General features: G+C 44.0%; 2 protein-coding genes across 2 annotated transcripts in view; both read left to right on the top strand.

The window, feature by feature from the left end:
* Nucleotides 1-12,138, top strand: part of LOC120860980 (aminopeptidase Q-like) — a 70,286-nt gene extending 58,148 nt beyond the window's left edge. Inside the window, exons 17-20 of the mRNA XM_040236690.1 lie at nt 869-1,036; nt 1,249-1,386; nt 8,190-8,265; nt 11,122-12,138. Of these exons, the coding sequence (XP_040092624.1) occupies nt 869-1,036; nt 1,249-1,386; nt 8,190-8,265; nt 11,122-11,262 (523 nt within the window). The 3' untranslated portion in view covers nt 11,263-12,138. The remainder of the gene's footprint in view (nt 1-868; nt 1,037-1,248; nt 1,387-8,189; nt 8,266-11,121) is intronic.
* A 171-nt stretch (nt 12,139-12,309) lies between these two features.
* Nucleotides 12,310-19,228, top strand: part of LOC120860979 (ARL14 effector protein-like) — a 30,791-nt gene continuing 23,872 nt past the window's right edge. Inside the window, exons 1-3 of the mRNA XM_040236688.1 lie at nt 12,310-12,546; nt 12,737-12,857; nt 14,186-14,300. The gene's annotated coding sequence lies outside the window, so the exon portion shown is untranslated. The remainder of the gene's footprint in view (nt 12,547-12,736; nt 12,858-14,185; nt 14,301-19,228) is intronic.

Below are 19,228 nucleotides of genomic sequence, written 5' to 3'. Positions count from 1 at the left end.
ATCCAACCATCTCATCCTCTGTCGGCCCCTTCTCCTCCTGCCCCCAATCCCTCACAGCATCAGGGTCTTTTCAAATGAGTCAGTTCTTCCCATCAGGTGGCCAAAGTATTGGAGTTTCAGCTTCAGCATCAGTCCTTCCAATGAATATTCAGGACTGATTTCCTTTAGGATAGACTGGTTGGATCTCCTTGCAGTCCAAGGGACTCTCCAGAGTCTTCTCTAACACCACAGTTCAAAATAGATCAGAATTTATACACTGAATTCTCACCCAGGACCTCTCATTACCAGTGCATTCCCTAATAAGCACCTGTGCTTATTTAGGTTGTTCTTTATGGTTATTTATTCATACACATAAAAGTGCATCAGCACATCTCTAAGTTTTCAGCTTCATTGACAGCTGAGACCAATACTCTCTGTCATTTTGGTGTTATTATATTACCTTGAATATATGCCCTCAGATGGACTCTTAGAAAATGTGATAATAATTTATGAAATCAAACAGAATTATCAACATACACTGTACTATTCTAATTTGTTTCTCCCTCAAATCTCCTTAGTTTCTAAACTAATTTGATGACTTCAAGATATTAGTGTGAATGACAGTTTTCACAGTTGCTTTTCTAGATTCCAGCTTTTGATACTCATATCTGAGATCGCAGACATTTTTTCTAGATTTATACTTCAGTGTTCTTGCCTGGAGAATCCCGAGGACGGCGGAGCCTGGTGGGCTGCCATCTGTGGGGTTGCACAGAGTCGAACATGACTGAAGTGACTTAGCAGCAGCAGCATACTTCTAAATATGTGACAACCTGGATTAACATATAACTTAACTACTATGAAAAATATCATTGCATGTTGTATCTTACAGAATACCTAATCCAATTAAAAATGTTATTTTATGTTATGGCATTGCCTTGGGAAATGATAAAGAGTGGGATTTTTTGTTAAAAATCTACAATAATAACACAAAGGAAGAAGAAAGGATTCAACTTGCTTATGCAATGAGCTGCAGTAAAGATCCATGGATACTTAACAGGTGATTATTGTAACTTAACTTGAAAAGGTTCTTGGTGGAGGAATGCAATTAATAAACTAAAAGGAGAAAAACAGACATGAGCTAATGTGAGAATTAATATGAAACATTTATGCACCACTAACTTAGAACCATATGGGATTTTTAACTCCACTTATATTCTTTCTATTGAATAATTTTTACATATTTATTTTCTGCCAAATGCGCTTTTGCAGATATATGGATTATGCCATCACTGTGTCTCCTTTCACTTTTAATGAAACAAATGTCATCGAAGCTGTTGCAGCATCTGAAGTTGGCCGATACGTTGCAAAGGACTTTTTAATCAACAATTGGCAAGCTGTGAGCGAAAGGTGAGGAGCAAATGTGAAACCACCCTTTTCTTCGTGTCATCCAGCTGGTGAATGGCTCAGGTTTAATCTGGCTAGGTCCCTAAAGGCCTTCACGTTGCCTAGAAAAGTGGTTATTTTTCCTGCATTTAGTCTTACCACACACCAGCTCCGTGGAAGATAAGATCACTTATCCTTGGTTTTGGCTTTCTTTGTGAATGTAGTTTTGCATGAGATATTTATCTACCTCGGTTTCCCCATTTTGCCCACTAAGAATCTTGTCTTCAGAGACACAGATTAGAGTAAGTCGTGTTTTTCGATATGAGTGTACATTTTCCATTTTGTTTTGTGAAATACATCGCTGTATCTTTAAGAAACACCATATGCAACATATTACTACATATGCTTGGATGCTGAGCTTGCGTCTTTTGTTAGATTCCCTTTATATATTTGGGTTCCACATTATTGAACATTTTATGTTTTTCACCTTTTAAGATTAAATATGCTTGCTTCATAGCCTGTCAGGTAAAATAGACATTGAAATGCACAAATCAAATAGCTTGCCTTTAATAATTGCTTTTTTTAGAACATGACTTAACTGTACATTCTTTTTTGGAGGGGGAGGGAATGAAGCTATTTTACTGATGGTCTGCGGCGACGGTCAAAGGGCAGGAAGACAATGAGATTCAACAGCCTTCTCCGGGCTGAGATCTCCCCAGCTTCACAGTCACTGAAAGCCTTAATTAACCATGCCTTCTTAAAAGCCCAGAATTAAGACCCAGCTTCACATTACTTCCCAGGCTCAGTGCTTCCTAGTGCCAGGCACTTGTGTGTATTTGTAAGTGTTAAGGGTCTTTCATATTGTGTCTGAAGGTGACATGGTGCCTGTCAGTCCAGGGTCATATCCACACTCAGACAGGAGAGCACAAGTACAAACCTGACCCTTTCTACTGTTGCGTGCCTAGTCTTGTCTGACTCTTTGCAACCCCAGGGACTGTAGCCCTCCAGGATCCTCTGTCCATGGAGTTTTCCAGGCAGGAATACTAGAATGGATTGCCATTTCCTTCTCCAGGGGATCTTCCCAACCCAGAGATCAAACTCAGGCCTCCTGTATCGCCTGCGCTGGCAGGCAGATTCTTTACCACTGACTCACCCCCCGCCCCTGCCCCCGGGAGGCAGAGCTTTGTAATTACCTGGAGAGTCTGATACATCTAAAGGCTTCCAAGCCCACCTACTCCTCTAAAAATCAGAATCTGTCAGAATAGGTGCAAAATCTATACCTTTCGACAGTCCCCTGAGTGACCCAGGTGTAGTTTAACAAGGAACCAACTGGCACCAGATTAAAAAATTAACTAAGGCTGCATTGCTCAGTACACTGGCTACTAGCTAACATATGGCTGTTTAAATGTAAATTAACTGCAATTAAATACATTTAAAATTCAGTTCCGCAGTTGTACTAGCCTTGTTTTAAGTGCTCAGTGTGGCCAGTAGCTACCGTAATAGACCAGAGAGCGTTTCCATTCTGGAGAGAATTCGATTGCACAGCACTGCTCTATGGGGTAAAACAGCCCCTCGGTTCGTTTTCCCTCTCTTTCTATACCATACAAAGCACATCTAACTAGTGAAGCTCTTGCAACTGGCTTGATCAACCTATGGGAAAGATTGCTCTTAATTTAAATGTGTTTTAATTTTTATCCCTCAGAAGAATTTTTTCTGCATTTGGAGAACAGAAGCATGTTTGCAATACTCTAAAAAGTCCATTGTCTTGTAATTTATTTAAATGATCTAACTGTATTAAACACGAGTATAGAAGGACTTCCTTTGTTTAAAAGAACAACTCTAAATGGATATTTCATCATCCCTGAGAAGTTCTTAGAATTATAAATGCATTCACTTTTAACCATGGCTTAAATTTTTTTATCTTTTAACAAAATGCTATGCTCATAAAATAGATGCTTTTCTTTTCTATTTATGATAAATTAATCTCAGTTTACTTGCCCATTCTGCTACAAAACTTCTTTGAGACTCAAGTAAATTTGCCTTCTACATCTAAAAGATTTATTTTTAGGATTCAATTTATAGTCACCAATCTTGCTGAATTTTGAAAATGATTTTGAATAGTAATAATGTATGTGGATTATAAGAGGACATAAAAGTTCAAATTAATATTCAAATGTTTTCTACATTAAAATGGCACCAGGATGCTTACCTTATTCTTTGTATAGCAGAATATTTACTTCTCACTTATTAAACAGTTATATTTGACACAAATAGTTGTATGTCACCAGTCTTCATAAAATGATATGACACAAGTAAACAAATGCTATGACAAATTTAACATTTATCATATTTAAGTGAACAGGATTTATTCTGAATTTGCTAAAATGTGACTGATCACTTGTGAGTTAGCTTTGAAACTTGTGTTTCTCCAGAGTGTTTCAGTTCAGTTCAGTTTAGTCGCTCAGTCGTGTCCGACTCTCTGGGACCCCATGAATCGCAGCACGCCAGGCCTCCCTGTCCATCACCAACTCCCAGAGTTCACTCAAACTCATGTCCATTGAGTCGGTAATGCCATCCAGCCATCTCATCCTCTGTCATCCCCTTCTCCTCCTGCCCCCAATCCCTCCCAGCATCAGAGTCTTTTCCAATGAGTCAACTCTTCGCATGAGGTGGTCAAAGTATTGGAGCTTCAGCTTTAGCATCAGTCCTTCCAATGAACACCCAGGACTGATCTCCTTTAGGATGGACTGGTTGGATCTCCTTGCAGTCCAAGGGACTCTCAAGAGTCTTCTCCAACACCATAGTTCAAAAGCATCAATTCTTTGGTGCTCAGCTTTCTTTATAGTCCAACTCTCACATCCAGACACGACCACTGGAAAAACCATAGCCTTGACTAGATGGATTGTTGGCAAAGTAATATCTATGCTTTTTAATATGCTATCTAGGTTGGTCATAACTTTCCTTCCAAGGAGTAAGCATCTTTTAATTTCATGGCTGCAATCACCATCTGCAGTGAGTTTGGAGCCTGAAAAGATAAAGTCTGACACTGTTTCCACTGTTTCCCCATCTATTTCCCATGAAGTGATGGGACCAGATGCCATGATCTTAGTTTTCTGAAAGTCACTGAGCATTATTCATGGAAGATACTGACAAGCCTTCTGTAAACAAGGGAGGCAATAGCCGAATCAGTTTGGGAACTACTTTAACTCTCTCAAATTCACAGTATATGTTAGCATCACAAAGCTCCTAGAAGCCCTTCAGAAGGAAATCTAGCATCTAGCCCAGAGTCTTGTCACTGTGATCCTGCTTTGTACTGTCTGTGCTGACATAAACTGTCATTCTGCCAGTACATCAGTTGTTCCAAAACAAAAACAGATGAGAAACTAAATTCTCTAACTCTCTTATTTGGAACTGAAACTAGACCAACCTTTATTTACTGATGGCCCACTAGTTAACTTTAGGCCTTGGTTAAAAAGTTGTATAAAATGGAAGAAGTTGTATGTGATCAACTGTAAGGTTTTTCTGGTAATAAATGTCCTAGTTTTTTTATGCCAAGGCACAGTTAGTTCAAGCTGTTGTAGGGGTTGTAAAGTGATGAAGACATGGTGTCTGATAAATGTTACAGAGGACAGATGGAAAGGGCTCTGGGGATTGAGAGAAGAAGGGGGCTTGAGTTGGAAGAAATCCCCTTCTGTGTGGAGAGGAGGACACCAGTAAACGCTGGGAGGGCAGGGCTGAGAGTCTGACTGGGGACAGGCCTGCATAACTGGCTGGAGCGTAAGGCCCTGGAAAGTAGCAGGTAGGGCTGGCCAAGTGAAACAGTTGAGACACTGCCAGTAGCAGTCCAGGAACGTCTGTTCCCAACTCAGCCCAGGGAGCCTGATCTGAAAGTGTATGTAGGACTATTTGCTTGAGCAAAATGGTTTGCTCTTGCTTCTCTCACTCCCCTGTTCAGGGCTCTGCACCGGCAGTCATGGGGCATTTAGTTCATTGTTAGAGAGAGATCTTTGGGGTCCTGATCCCAGTGAAGGAGCTTCCATTAAGCATAAAGACATCTTTCAGGTTATAGAGAAGTCACTATATATACCAGTAGCTGTGGACAGACCTATGAAAGAACGTGTAAATAGCTGTAAAGCAACACGATTTTTTGTGATGTTTCGTTGGATGCAGTAGAAACGTTATCTGTATTATCCTTGTTACCTTGCTTTTGGCTTTTATAAAACAATGTAGACTTTGTGGCCTATAGGAAAACCCTAGTTTTACGTGAATATAGAATACAAAGTGTCATCTGCTTCAAACTGAAGAAATCTTACCCTCTTCTTCACCAAATGCTTAATTTCTTCTCCAGATAAGTTTTTTAACTTCCCAAAACTTTGTGCCATTTTATTTACTTATTTAATTTTTTTGTGCCATTTTAATTGGCAGCACTTTTCTCTTTCTTTTTTTGATTGCTCCAGTTTATTTCTTTAAATTTATTGTTTATTATATATAACAAATATGTTTAATAATAATATATGAATTATAATAATATAAATTATATATATGTTGGCTGAGCCACACAGCCTGCAGGATCTTTGTTCCCCCACCAGGGATTGAACCTGTATCCCCTGCAGTGGGAGCATGGAAACCTAACCACCAGACCACCAGGGAATTCTCTCCAAATGTGTTATACTGGCTGAAGTCTTAAGCTTAAAAACTTACACTCATTTTCACTTTACTCTGTTCTATTTCATGATGGGGAACGTGGAGCTGAAAGGGTTAGATTGGAACAACCAAGAGAATTAAGATGTTATCAGAGTGGCATGCTGAGGCACGGGAGGGCCCATTCCCATCGCCTGTCACTGGATCAGGCTAGATGCCTGGGTGCCTCCATGCTTGTTGCAGGAAGCCAGATGTGACAGGAGAAGGGATGGGAGGGGAGGATGGATGCAAGAAAGGAGGGAAGGGGAAGGTGCAAGGTGAGATGGACTAACGTTCCAAATCACCCTGGCTACCCCTGAATGTTGGAGAAGGCAATGGCACCCCACTCCAGTACTCTTGCCTGGAAAATGCTACGGATGGAGGAGCCTGGAAGGCTGCAGTCCATGGGGTCGCTGAGAGTTGGATACGACTGAGCGACTTCACTTTCCCTTTTCACTTTCACGCATTGGAGAAGGAAATGGCAACCCACTCCAGTGTTCTTGCCTGGAGCATCCCAGGGACGGGGGAGCCTGGTGGGCTGCCCTCTACGGGGTTGCACAGAGTCGGACACAACTGAAGCGACTCGGCAGCAGCAGCCCTGAATGTTATCAGTTTCTTGAAGGGGCAACCATACTGAGAAACACTGGCTCCTGCCTTCACATTAACACACTCCTGGCAGGATAAACTACTTGTAACGTATATATTTTTTTGCTGAGTACTATTTCACAGAGATTACCCTTTCAACAGGAGTAAGAAATCACCTGTCTCAAAAATATCTCCTCTTTCAAGAATAGGAAGGAATGAAGAGCGCCACGTACCCTGATAGGTGCTTCAACACACATCATCACATTTAATGTCCACACCAATGCTTTTAACTATATGTGATTCCCCATTTTGACAATTTGTAAGTTGCCCCATAGGTGTCTTCAAACCCAACTTAGCTCTTAGCATAGCTTTTCTCTTTATTTGGTAGAAAAATCACACATTTAGCAACGTAAGTAGTTTTCTTCCATTTCCTACCTTTTTTTTAAAACTCAGTTTCTTCGCAAATTTCGTCAGATTTCTTGAGTCATTTCACAGGTTTTTTAATACGTGGCCAGCAAAACTGAAGAGCTAAGAAACATTTCTTCTTTCCCCATAGAAACAGGTTTGCTTGCCTGAATTATATGTAGACTGTTGCTTGTTCTCCACTGTGCTGAAGTAGATTCAGTTTACCTTACAGCTGGGAACTTAAAAAAGGACGAAAGCACTGTTCTTTTCTACCTTCATCACACAGATGCCAATGTTAATTCTCACAAATTTTAGTTTCAAGTATACATTTTGGGAGTAAGTCAGTTGTGTGAATCAACTATGAATAAGACAATGGTAGTTCAATCCTTTCTTGTCCATTCCATTATATTAACCTATTCTAATTTTCTTTCTTTTTTAACGCATCCAAAAGTCTTTCTTTACTTTTCTAACCACAGCAGCACTCTGAGCAGGTATGTATCTGCTGTCTTTCCACAGCAATGCTTCGTGGCTGTTTGTCAGGCAGTTCTTGTCAGGCATTCAGGGTCATTAAACTAAAAGGGAAGTTTCAGTGGCCAGGCCTCTTGAGGGAGCTCAAGGAAACCCAGGGTACTTAGCCATCAGGGAGCACCAGCATTTTGAGAATCTCTGAAGATATGGATCCTCTTTTGAAAAGGCACAAATATGAAAGTTTCAATAAGCTTTCATGGTATTTAAGTCAGAGCTTCTGAAACTGATTCTATATTAACTACATTTTTAAGGAATGTACTTTGAATATTTCCTTGTTCTCTTTTAAATTTTCTTAATTTGGGGTGTGTGACATCTATTCTAACCACTTCATTTTAAAAGATAAATGCAGTTGCTGTTACTGTTTTTAAGGAGAGCTTTTTACATTTATATGAAACTTTTAAAACCATGTGTTACATAAATCAGTATTTAACTGTAATTACTTCTTTGTGCTAATAGACTTTTCTACAGCATGAATTTTCTATTAAAAGATGAAGCTAAACTACTTTATATATGTTTTGCTTAGATTTGGGAGATAGGGATTAATAGGGACTGTATACTTAGCATTTACCTGCTGTATAGCTTTGTCTTACAAAACATTTTCCACTCCTGATTGGTTTGTTGCTTTGTAGGTATGGAACGCAATCATTGGTTACCCTACTATATGTAATCGGGAGAACCATAAGTACAGATTTACAGATCTTAGAGGTAAGTAGTATAGATAGTGTGAATTATGATAATGTAGAAGCCATTTTTATGTAATTTGGAGTTGCTAAAATTAAAAACAATAAGTTTATCTGAATTGTTACCTCCTGTGCCGTATCGGTGCTGTTATCGCTGTGCAGGAAATGTCTTTTAATTCCGCCTTGCTCCTGAAATAGAGACCGTTCTTATTCATACTGCTGCTAAGTCGCTTCAGTCGTGCCCGACTCTGTGCGACCCCATAGACAGCAGCCCACCAGGCTCCCCCGTCCCTGGGATTCTCCAGGCAAGAACACTGGAGTGGGTTGCCATTTCCTTCTCCAATGCATGAAAGTGAAAAGTGAAAGTGAAGTCGCTCAGTTGTGCCCGACTCTAGCGACCCCATGGACTGCAGCCTACCAGGCTCCTCCGTCCATGGGATTTTCCAGGCAAGAGTACTGGAGTGGGGTGCCATTGCCTTCTCCGATTCTTATTCATGGAGGGTTGGATTTCACCATTTCGTATCTGAGTCATTGCAACAGACTGCGGCCTCAGCACCCTGGTCCTGTCTTCCCTGCGTCCCATCCGTCACAGTGTTGCTACTCATTGCCCTGCTCATCATAGTTCTCACAAAAAATTTAGAAGCCTTTTCACCAGCTCACAAGATCCTTCATAATCTGGCTGCCTTACTCTCCGTCTTAATTTTTGCCTTCTTCACGAACCGTTTCAGAGAATAAGAACATGGGCACCTCTGCACACATTTGCTTTAGTTACACCATTCCACTTATAAAATTTCTTAAATTATGTCACTGCACATTACCTAGATTTCAGAAACACTCTACCTCTGTCTCATGGCTTCTTCATGCCTGTCTTTGGCTGGATAATTCCTAATCATCGTTTTAGACCCTGCTCCAAACACATACTCTGGGACATTTCTAATTAACCGATTGACACCCTCTCCTCCACGCACCCAAATCATCCTATGTAGTTGTTACTGTGAGAGAGGAAAAACTGATAATTCCTGGAGGAATGGTCTTTGCTTGAGTTTCGGCCTGCCTGAGACTGAGCTGTCAGGACTTAATTTATCAGGGATTCCCCAGACAAGAGAGTGAGGGGCACACCCAAAAATGCTGAAATGGCAGCTCCTACAAGCAAAACTGAGTTTGTGTGTTGATCTCTTCAAAAGTGCCTCAGTTCAACTTTATCTCTACAGAAGTCAGAAAAGTGTTCCCGTTGTTATTGAATGAGTGAGTGAAGTTTGTATAACTTCAGCACTGCTCAAAGTTCCAAAAGTCTACAATCACTGATGGTTCATTTTTTTTAAAAATGCAGAAATGGATTTAGTAGTGGTTCAATTATTGCAATTTTGAAAACAAGTAAGTTAGCTCCCATGAATATCCGTATCAAAAAGCTGTTAATGCCCAACAGTCCTGTTTGTATCAGTTCACATGGTAATTATCGAAAATAATTACTAAAAAAGGAAAATGAAAGTCACATGAATCCCTTTTCCCTCCGTACCAGCAGATTTTATCCACTCTCACATCTCTTGATCTGGTCTTTCTTCTCTACCCTGCTGGAGCCTGGCCTCTCTCATGCTCTCAAGCACCTATGAAGCGCCCCCCAGTCCCCAGACCCACACTCCCCTCCCGCCCCCTGCAGACTTCCAGTCTGGGGCAGTGCTGCTGGTGTGTGGCTTCCACTGCCTGGCAGGAATGCCCAGGTGTGGGGGAGAGAGAGAGAGGTTTGCTTTTGTCCCCTTAATCTACTTTTTCCTAGAACCTTACTTTTCTTCTGCATTATATAGTTAGGCATGACAACTCTATTGTTACTTAATTTCAAATATATTAAAAGTTTAAGTGACCTTTTGTGAAGTGTGTTGGCTCAGTGGTAAAGAATCTCCCTGCCAATGCAGGAGATTGGAGTTTGATTCCTGGGTCAGGAAGATCCCCTGAAGAAGGAAATGGCAACCCACGCCAGTATTCTTGCCTGGAGAATCCCATGGACAGAGGAGCCTGATGGACTTTAGTCCGTGGGGTCACAAAAGAGTCAGACAAGACTTAGTGACTAAAAAACAGGATCAGATCAGTTCAGTCGCTCAGTCCTGTCTGACTCTTTGCGACCCCGAGGACTGCAGCACGCCAGGCTTCCCTGTCCACCACCAACTCCCAGAATTTGCTCAAACTCATGTCCATTGAGTCAGTGATGCCATCCAACCATCTCATCCTCTGCCGTACCCTTCCCCTCCTGCCAGGAGGAGAAACAACAGGGTACACTATCATTTTATGGTAAGGTGTGTTCTGAGTTCTTATCCAATGACACAGAAACAGACTTTTGACATATATCTTATCCGTCACTTGGCATCTGGCTTGTATGTAATATTGGAACAAATGTTCTTATAACTGAATGCTTGACCTGACTCAGTGAAGGAGTTTAGCCAATGTATGATCCACTATAAGTACTCTTAAGGATGACATTTGTAAGGAAACAGATGCTGTGTACTGGGTTTGCGCTTTGGAAATTACGTTATTTTTGAGAAGAGGGAAGGTCTCTCTGTCCACAAATCTGGTCTAATATCCAACACGAATCAGGAAATCTTTGTTGAACACCTACTGTGTGCTGCTGGGAGAATAGAGCAGCAAATAAAGTAGACAAATTTTCTACTTCCTGGAACTTCCTCTCTACATCGGCTTCTTCAGGACAGGCGTATTCTTCATCATATTTTCTCAGTTGCAGTCTCCTCAGGGACACACATTTCTACTCATTCCAACTGCCATTCATCCGTTTGCAAGATCACGCTACTACCTAACATGAACTGTGTCTTGCTGTGTCTAAGTGAGAAGTTCAGCTACAGTGATGGACTGACCATCTATTTTGTTCTTTCAGCTGCAGCAGTTTTGCAGTAACATGTTGGAGGAGCACCAGAGACTCACAGTTCAGGCCAAATTACAGACAATAAAGAACGAGAATCTGAAAAACAAAGAGCGAAGTGCCAGGATAGTGGCGTGGCTGCGGAAAAACACATAATTTACTGGTGACTTTCAGGCTTTCACTTGCATATTATAATGTGCTCACAGTTTTGTCTTCCAATATTCTCTGAGTCTGGAAAACCCCACGTTTTGTTGTTTGTATTTCAATCACATTTGCTGCTCAGAGTCCTGTTCCTCCCATGTTGTCGCATTTGGCTCTGTGGCTCAGCGACTGTTGGGGATTTGGCCAACCATGCTGCATTTCTGGGGAAGATTTTGCTTCATGTCAGGCTACAAACCACACAATTTACTTTAAATGCCTTGGAAAAACAAATTTACCTTGCAAAATTTCGCTTATTCTGTTGTGAAGGCCAGTGGAATATTACATCATTAGGTAAATGAGAGCATTCTTTTCTGAGGGAAACACAAATTTGCAATTCTAGGGTTTATTTAGTTCAATACTGAAAAGAGTAATAAGCAAATGACACAACGGTGTAATGAAACAGAAACCAGAAAAATAATATTCACTGGCAGACAGAAAAAGCCAACGAAATGCAACTTTTTAAAAGAACAATTTTATGAGCCATGTTAAGTGCCCCAGAGGCAAGAAACGAGTCTCCTCCTGCCCCTGTCTCTCTCCCCAGTGTCTGCTGCGTCGCCTCACACTTTACTGGCTACTGAACCTCCTGGTGTCACAAAGAGACCAGGGTCATAGCACCCAGGAAGTCCCTGCAGGATCGCTGTAGTGGAGACCAGATGGAGACCAAGGCTCTGCTGAAGCTCTGGACTGTATACTTCACCTGTGGGATGGACTGTCTTTCAGCCAAAGTGTAGCCACAAAAACAGTGATGTCAACAGACAAATAGCGATTATGGGCTCATCTCTGGTGCAAAGGAAAATGGTCAAATAAAGAGAAATAGAACTAACGGTTTAACCAGAGCGTCATCATCTTTACAGCTTTGCACTCAGGGGGATTAAGTTCGAAATGGGGTTTCAATTGGCCAAATTGAACTTATTTGTAGTCTGGAGAACTTTAAATGTTGTCATCAGTCCCCATGTACAGAATTAGCTCAGTTTTGTTACCTCTGATTTAATCAGGACCGCTAAGGCAAGTCACCCTACTCTAGACTTTGTGTGTTTACTGTTTTAATTCTTGTTTAATTTTGATTTTGTTTTTACAGAATGGGGGTAAAACTACACATCTCCTATCTACCTCAGAGTGATGCTGTAAAGACTAAGGATTATGTCAATGAAAAGCCTCTATTTTTTAAAATTTAAAAGAAATTGGAATATAATTGCTTTACAATGTTGTGTTGGTTTCTGCTTGCCACATGAATCCGCTGTATGTATGCATATGTCTCATTTCTCTTGAGCTGCCCTCCCGCCCCTCTAGGTCATCACGGAGCACCGAGCTGAGCTCCCTGTGTTATATAGCAGCTGCCCTTTAGAAAAAGCCTTTAAATATGTCATATAAGCTCAAGGCAATGTGATCTAAGGGTTTTTTTTAGCTCACTTTCATATTCACCTTACAGGAAGATTCTCCCTGCAAGGGAGTGGGAAACTATGGGGCCTGAGAACAAGCCAAAGCCGTCTGCGCAGACTTGATGGATTGTGGGTCCAGAAGACTGTTCTTTAAGTTCGGCAATTTAAAATGTAAGCAATAAACCGCCTCCATGGCTTCGAATTATCACTGTGCACTATCTCCCTGTGTTTTTTTAAATGTGCATTCTCTATTTCCTGTGTCTCTTCCAACCGTCCGGCACATCTCTCCATCACCGTGTCACGTATCCTCCCCACTGCTCTCTCCTCCTCTCCTCTCCTCCACTTCCACCCGCTCTCTCCCCGTGGGTTCCCCTGTCCTTCTCCCTTTCCCGTCATCTCGGCTGTCCTTCCACCTGCCTGTCCCCGTCCCCTCTCCTTGATCTTCCTCCCGTCCTGTGCTCTCACTCCACCAAGTGTACTTGGACGCTGGTGCCCGGGGGTCCGAGTGGGCCCTGACACCTGTCAGTAGGTGATGCCAAGCCCACCGGAGGAGCACACCTGGTTCTTCAGACCATTTGTTGACCAAGTCCTATTATAGTATAGCTTCTGTAGTCATTACACAGCACTGAAAGCGCTTATTCAAACCAAATGCCCAAATATTTTGCTGATAGTCCTTCCTCTAAATATGAACAAGAGTTTTGAACAATATACACTTTCTTGTACTTGGATGAAGCCAGTTACTCCAGACAAGCATTTTATTACATTTTATTAAATCGTACCTTATATTTAGTATAAAAAGAAGTAATTATTGGTTACTGTGATAGCAGTAAGTCAGGGAGTGACACTGTGGCAGATTTGTCTAAATGATAGAAATACTTTAATGACCAATGAGCCAGCTTATCTACTAGCACAACTGTAACACAATTTTTTGACCCATCCACTTTGCTTTGTACTGTTCATCCTAAAACAGGTTCATAAGATATGCAATGTATTCATGATTATTTTCAATTTGACAATCAGAAATTAAAGTTTTCCTTACAATCTTATCCTTTTTTGCTCCTCAGACCCATTTGGTGACTTTCCATTGTTGACCTTAAGTGAAAGAACAAATGCCTTGGTCTTGAGGACTCTGGATGCTCTGTAACTTAGAGCTCTGGGGCCAGTTTGTACAGCAGTTTATTCTGAAGAAGGAAGAAGCAAAACGGGCTTTTAAAAGCTCTGCTTGATTACTTTTCCCGTTTACTCCAGTAAATGCTATCTTTTTTTTCCATCCAGACTCTAGCAGGATTATCTCAAGCTTTAAGAGAGGCTTAAAAATAAATATAACTGCTCCTTTGTATAAACGAATTATATAGAGTAGTCAGCTTTAGAAACTATACGTATATTGCCTCCAGCTCGATCTTCTGTCCAATTACACAACATTCAGCAAAGACGTTCTTCACTGTACATGTGTTGAAGAGTTATTTGGACTCTTCCTTTCCCCTTTCTTTCATAAACAGGTCAGTCCTAACAGTGAGGCATCAACATCACTGGGAGCTAAGGGGCAGCTGGAACAGGGTGTAAGAGCTTGAGTAGGTGAAGAGGGAATCCAGCCAGCAGGAAGCAGCTTGAAGGGTGAGTAGAGTGGTCACACGGTGCAAGGAGCTAGCTTATGACACAGACCGTCAGAGCCCAAACAGGGTGAGAGTCGGGGAGTCCCACTGTGGGGTGGAGAGGACGTTCAGATTGGAGCGAGGTTCAGCATAAGGTATCAGTGCCTGAGGAGAAAGAGGAAGGCATTCTATGGGATGGGGGGCAGGCAGAGATGGAAGCATGGTTACCACGGGGGTATGGATCAAATAAGACAATTTACAAATGACAGTAGGATGCAGATTTCTCATTGCTGGAGAAGGGAGTTGCCGATATGCAAAATGAAAAACTAGAATGAACCCTTTTTTGTTGGATTGAAACTGAAGGTATTGATGTTAGCAGTTCTCAGTAAATGGATAGATTTACACATACGGCTTTCCAGGTGGTGCTAGTGGTAAAGAACCCACCTGCCAATGCAGGAGATATAAGAGATGTGGGTTTGATCCCTGGGTTGGGAAGATCCCCTGGAGCGGGGCCTGGCAACCTACTCCAGTATTCTTGGCTGGAGAATCCCATGGACAGAGGAACCTGGCAGGCTACAGTCCATGGGGTTGTAAACATCCATGGTCTCACATAGACACAAAATTAAACAAGTAGAAAAAAATTTTTTTCTTGAGATGAGAATTCTCCATTTACTCTCTTAACTTTCAAATATGATACATATAAAGCAGTGTTAATTATATTTATCATATTATACATTATAGCCTTCAGTTCAGTTCAGTTCAGTCGCTCAGTCGTGTCCGACTCTTAGTGACCCCATGAATCGTAGCACGCCAGGCTTCCCTGTCCATCATCAACTCCTGGAGTTCACTCAGATTCACGTCCATCGAGTCCATGATGCCATCCAGCCATCTCATCCTCTGTCGTCCCCTTCTCCTCCTGCCCCCAATCCCTCCCAGCTTCAGAGTCTTTTCCAATGAGTCAACTCTTCTCGTGAGGTGGCCAAAGTACTGGAGTTTCAGCTTTAGCATCATTCCTTCCAAAGAAATCCCAGGGCTGATCTCCTTCAGAATGGACTGGTTGGATCTCCTTGCAGTCCAAGGGACTCTCAGGAGTCTTCTCCAACACCACAGTTCAAAAGCATCAATTCTTCGGTGCTCAGCCTTCTTCACAGTCCAACTCTCACATCCATACATGGCTACTGGAAAAACCATAGCCTTGACTAGATGGACCTTAGTCGGCAAAGTAATGTCTCTGCTTTTGAATATGCTCTCTAGGTTGGTCATAACTTTTCTTCCAAGGAGTAAGCGTCTTTTAATTTCATGGCTGCAGTCACCATCTGCAGTGATTTTGGAGCCCCCCAAAATAAAGTCTGACACTGTTTCCACTGTTTCCCCATCCATTTCCCATGAAATAGCCTTAGTATTTATTATCTCTGAAAGTTGAGATAATTTATCTTTTAATCATATCTTTTGAATACCTTCAGGTAACCCCTCCATCCATGCCACTCTCCCCCATCCCCTCCCTTTGGTAATCATAAAAATCTGATCTCTTTTCCAGGAGTTGGTTAGTTTGTTTTTGAACTGTATGCTTAGTCGCTCAGTTGAGTCAGACACTTTTCGACCCCATGACTATAGCCTGCCAGGCTCCTTTGTCCATGGGGATTCTCCAAGCAAGAATACTGGAGTGGGTTGCCATGCCCTCCTCCAGGGGATCTTCCCAACCCAGGGACAGAATCCAGGTCTCCCACATTGCGGGCAGATTCTTTACTGTCTGAGCTACCAGGGAAGCCCATGAATACTGGAGTGGGGAGCCTATCCCTGCTCTAGGGAATCTTCCTGATGCAGATATCGAACCAGGGTCTCCTGCATTGCAGGCAGATTCTTTACCAGCTGAACTACTGGGGGAAGCTAGGTTTTTAAAGTATAATTGACTTACAACACTATGGGAGTTCCTGGTTCAGAACATAGTGATTTTATATTTCTGTACATTACAAAATGGCCACTACCATAAGTCCAGTTATGATGTCACCATATGAAGATATTATAGAATTATTGACTATGTTCCCCACGCTGTGCACTTCCTACCTGTTACATTTATTTACTAGCTGGTAGCTTGTACTTCTTCATCACCCTTACCTATTATTCTCCTCTCCAGTATTTCCTTCCCTCTGGCAACAACGACCTGTTTGTTCTCTTTATCAGTGACCTTGTTTCTGTTTCCTTATGTGGGTTCATTTGTCCTGTTTTTTAAGATTCTCGATCTAAACTAAATCATACATTATTTGTTTCTCTTTGACTTCCTTCTCTTAGCATAATACCCTCTGAGTACACCCATGTTGTTGCAAAATGCAAGTTTTCATTTTTTTTTGTAGCTGAGTAATATTCCATTATATGTATATACACCACATATTCTTTATCCATTCATTCAATAATGGGCACTTGGATGTGTGCGAGCTCAGTCGTGCCCCACTCTTTGTGACCCCATAGACTGTAGCCGGCCAGCATCCTCCATGGGATTTTCCAGGCAAGAATACAAGAGTGGGTTGCCATTTTCTACTCCAGGGGTTCTTCCCTACCCAGGGATTGAACCTGTGTCTCTTGAATCTCCTGCATTGGCAGGCAGATTCTTTACCACTGCGCAGTTGCTTCCGTATTTTAGCTATTGTAAAAAATGCCGCTATAAAGGTAGCTCAGCTGGTAAAGAATCCGCCTGCAATTCAGGATACCCCCAGTTTTATCCCTGGGTCGGGAAGAATCCCTGGAGGAAGGCACGGTAACCCACTCCTGAATTCTTGCCTGGAGAACCCCCATGGACAGAGGAGCCTGGCGGGCAAAAGTTCACGGGGTCACAAAGAATCGGACATGAGTGAGCCGGTAAGCACAGCACACTAACATAGGGAGCATGTATCTTTTCTAATGAGCGGTTTTTACTAATTAGAAAAGGGAGGGGCCAGGGATAGTGCCAGTCCACGGATGGACACATTGTGGGGTGGGGGTCGCTGGCTGTGGTGCCCCGGGGTAGTGGGGGCTAGTGCCGGCCCTCGGGTGGGCGGGGCTGTGTCCTGACCTTGCTGTGACCCCCCCGGGAGTTCAGGGGGTCCTTCAGCAGCCGGCCTGCTAATGGGTGGGGCTGCGTCCCTTCCCAGCTGGCTGCTCAGCCCCAGGCCGTCAGATCCAGTGCAAACTGGCTGGTGGGTGGGGCCTGCACCGGCACTAATAAGCTGGAGGCAGGATTCTGAAACGGGGTTTACCACCTCCAGCGTCCTCGTGGGGGGACGAGCTCCCACAAGTGGCTGCTGACAGTGCTTGTGTCCCCAGGGTGAGTCCCAGCTGCCTTCTGCCTCTCCAGGAGGCTCTCCCGAGATCAGCAAGTGCGTCTGGCCCAGGCTGCTTTCCCGTTACTGTCTGTGCCCGGGGTCCCCGAGAGTGCCCCTTCTGTTCGCGCCCTTTGAGTGGAGTCTGTGACCCACGGCCTTCCGGCCTTCCTGAAAGTAAGGCCCGCTGGCCTTCGAGACTCGTTTCCCCGGGGGCCCCCCTTCCCGTGACGTGGCCCCTGGCTGACGAGCCCAGCGTGAGGCCTGGCTCCTCAGCCTCGGGGAGAGCCCGGGACAGCTGGTGCTGGTGGTTCTGCGGGGACACGTGAGGCTGGGCCTCGGGGACGGAGGCGGGGGGTTCCTGAGAACTGGAACCCGACAGCCCCTGCGGCGAGGAGAACGCGTTGCTGCAGAAACAGGAAACAGCCGGAGGCGCACGCGCACTCGCCCCGCCGGCCTCCGGTCGCCCGCCGGCGCCCCCTGTCGGCAGAGTCAAAGTGTGGCCTGCAGAGCCGGGTGCTAACGTCTCCTCGCGGGGGCAAGACGGTGGATCTGGAGCTGAGAGACAACGCTCAGACACCCGCTCAGGTCAGTCTAGCTGTTCTGATGTGAGCACCCGGGGAAGCAGAGGCTGAAGGCCCCAGTGCCGGGAGAGGCGGGCGTGTGTGCTCAGCCGCTTCAGCCGTGGCTTAGACTCTTCAGTCTAAACGCTGAGACTGAACTCTTCAGTGCCGTCTTCAGAACTCCGTGCGAGCCCACGGACTGCCGGCCGCCAGGCTGCCTCTGTCCACGGGACTCCAAGAACCCTGGGGTGGGTAGCCATTCCCTTCCCGACCCAGGGCTCGAACTCGAGGCTCTTCCGTGTCTCCTGCGTGGGGAACGCGGGTTCTTTACCACCTGTGCCACCGAGAGCAGAAGGCAGTGCGGTTTTGTGGTGTTTTTTTTAAGGCCCACCGGCGTCCCGGGCCGTACCGGGACTGGACCTAACACCTGCCGGTTCTGAGGCAAGCCTCGGCCTTGCTTGCCTAACCACTCCACGCGCGGCCGACGCGGTGGCTGCCCTGTTTGTCAGGGAAGCACCCCTCCCCAGAAGTCAGAATTTAAGACCAGCTCATTTACTGCCAAACCCTGTTTACTTCGGTATTTTTGTTGTGACTGTCCGCTTGAAAGTGAAGGTCGCTCAGTCGTGTCCGACTCTGCGACCCCAGTCCATGGAATTCTCCAGGCCAGAATCCTGGAGTGGGTAGCCTTTCCTTTCTCCAGGGCATCTTCCCAACCCAGGGACTGAACCCAGGTCTCGCGCATTGCAGGCGGGTTCTTTACCAGCTGAGGTATCAGGAAAGTCCCCGATATCAGCTTGGAATATGGTTAATATGCTGAGAAGCCCCAGGTGAAACCTTTGAATCCATGCCGTCCTCCAAGGGGTCTTCCCTAATCAGGTATCAAACCTGTGCCTCTTGTGTCTCCTGCATTGGCATGGGAGTTCTTGACCGCTAGTGCAACCTGGGAAGCGCTAATCCACAATCTTACCGAAAACCAGACAGCGTGGCTCAGACGGTCAAGAATCCACCTGCAATGCTGGAGACCTGGGTTGGGAAGATCCCTTGGAGGAGGCCATGGCAACCCACTCCACTATTCTTGCCAGAGAATCCCCATG

The sequence above is a fragment of the Oryx dammah genome, unplaced genomic scaffold (genome assembly GCF_014754425.2).
Source record: "Oryx dammah isolate SB20612 unplaced genomic scaffold, SCBI_Odam_1.1 HiC_scaffold_11210, whole genome shotgun sequence".
Taxonomy (NCBI): Eukaryota; Metazoa; Chordata; class Mammalia; order Artiodactyla; family Bovidae; genus Oryx; species Oryx dammah.
This window is presented reverse-complemented; position numbering and strand designations above follow the sequence as displayed.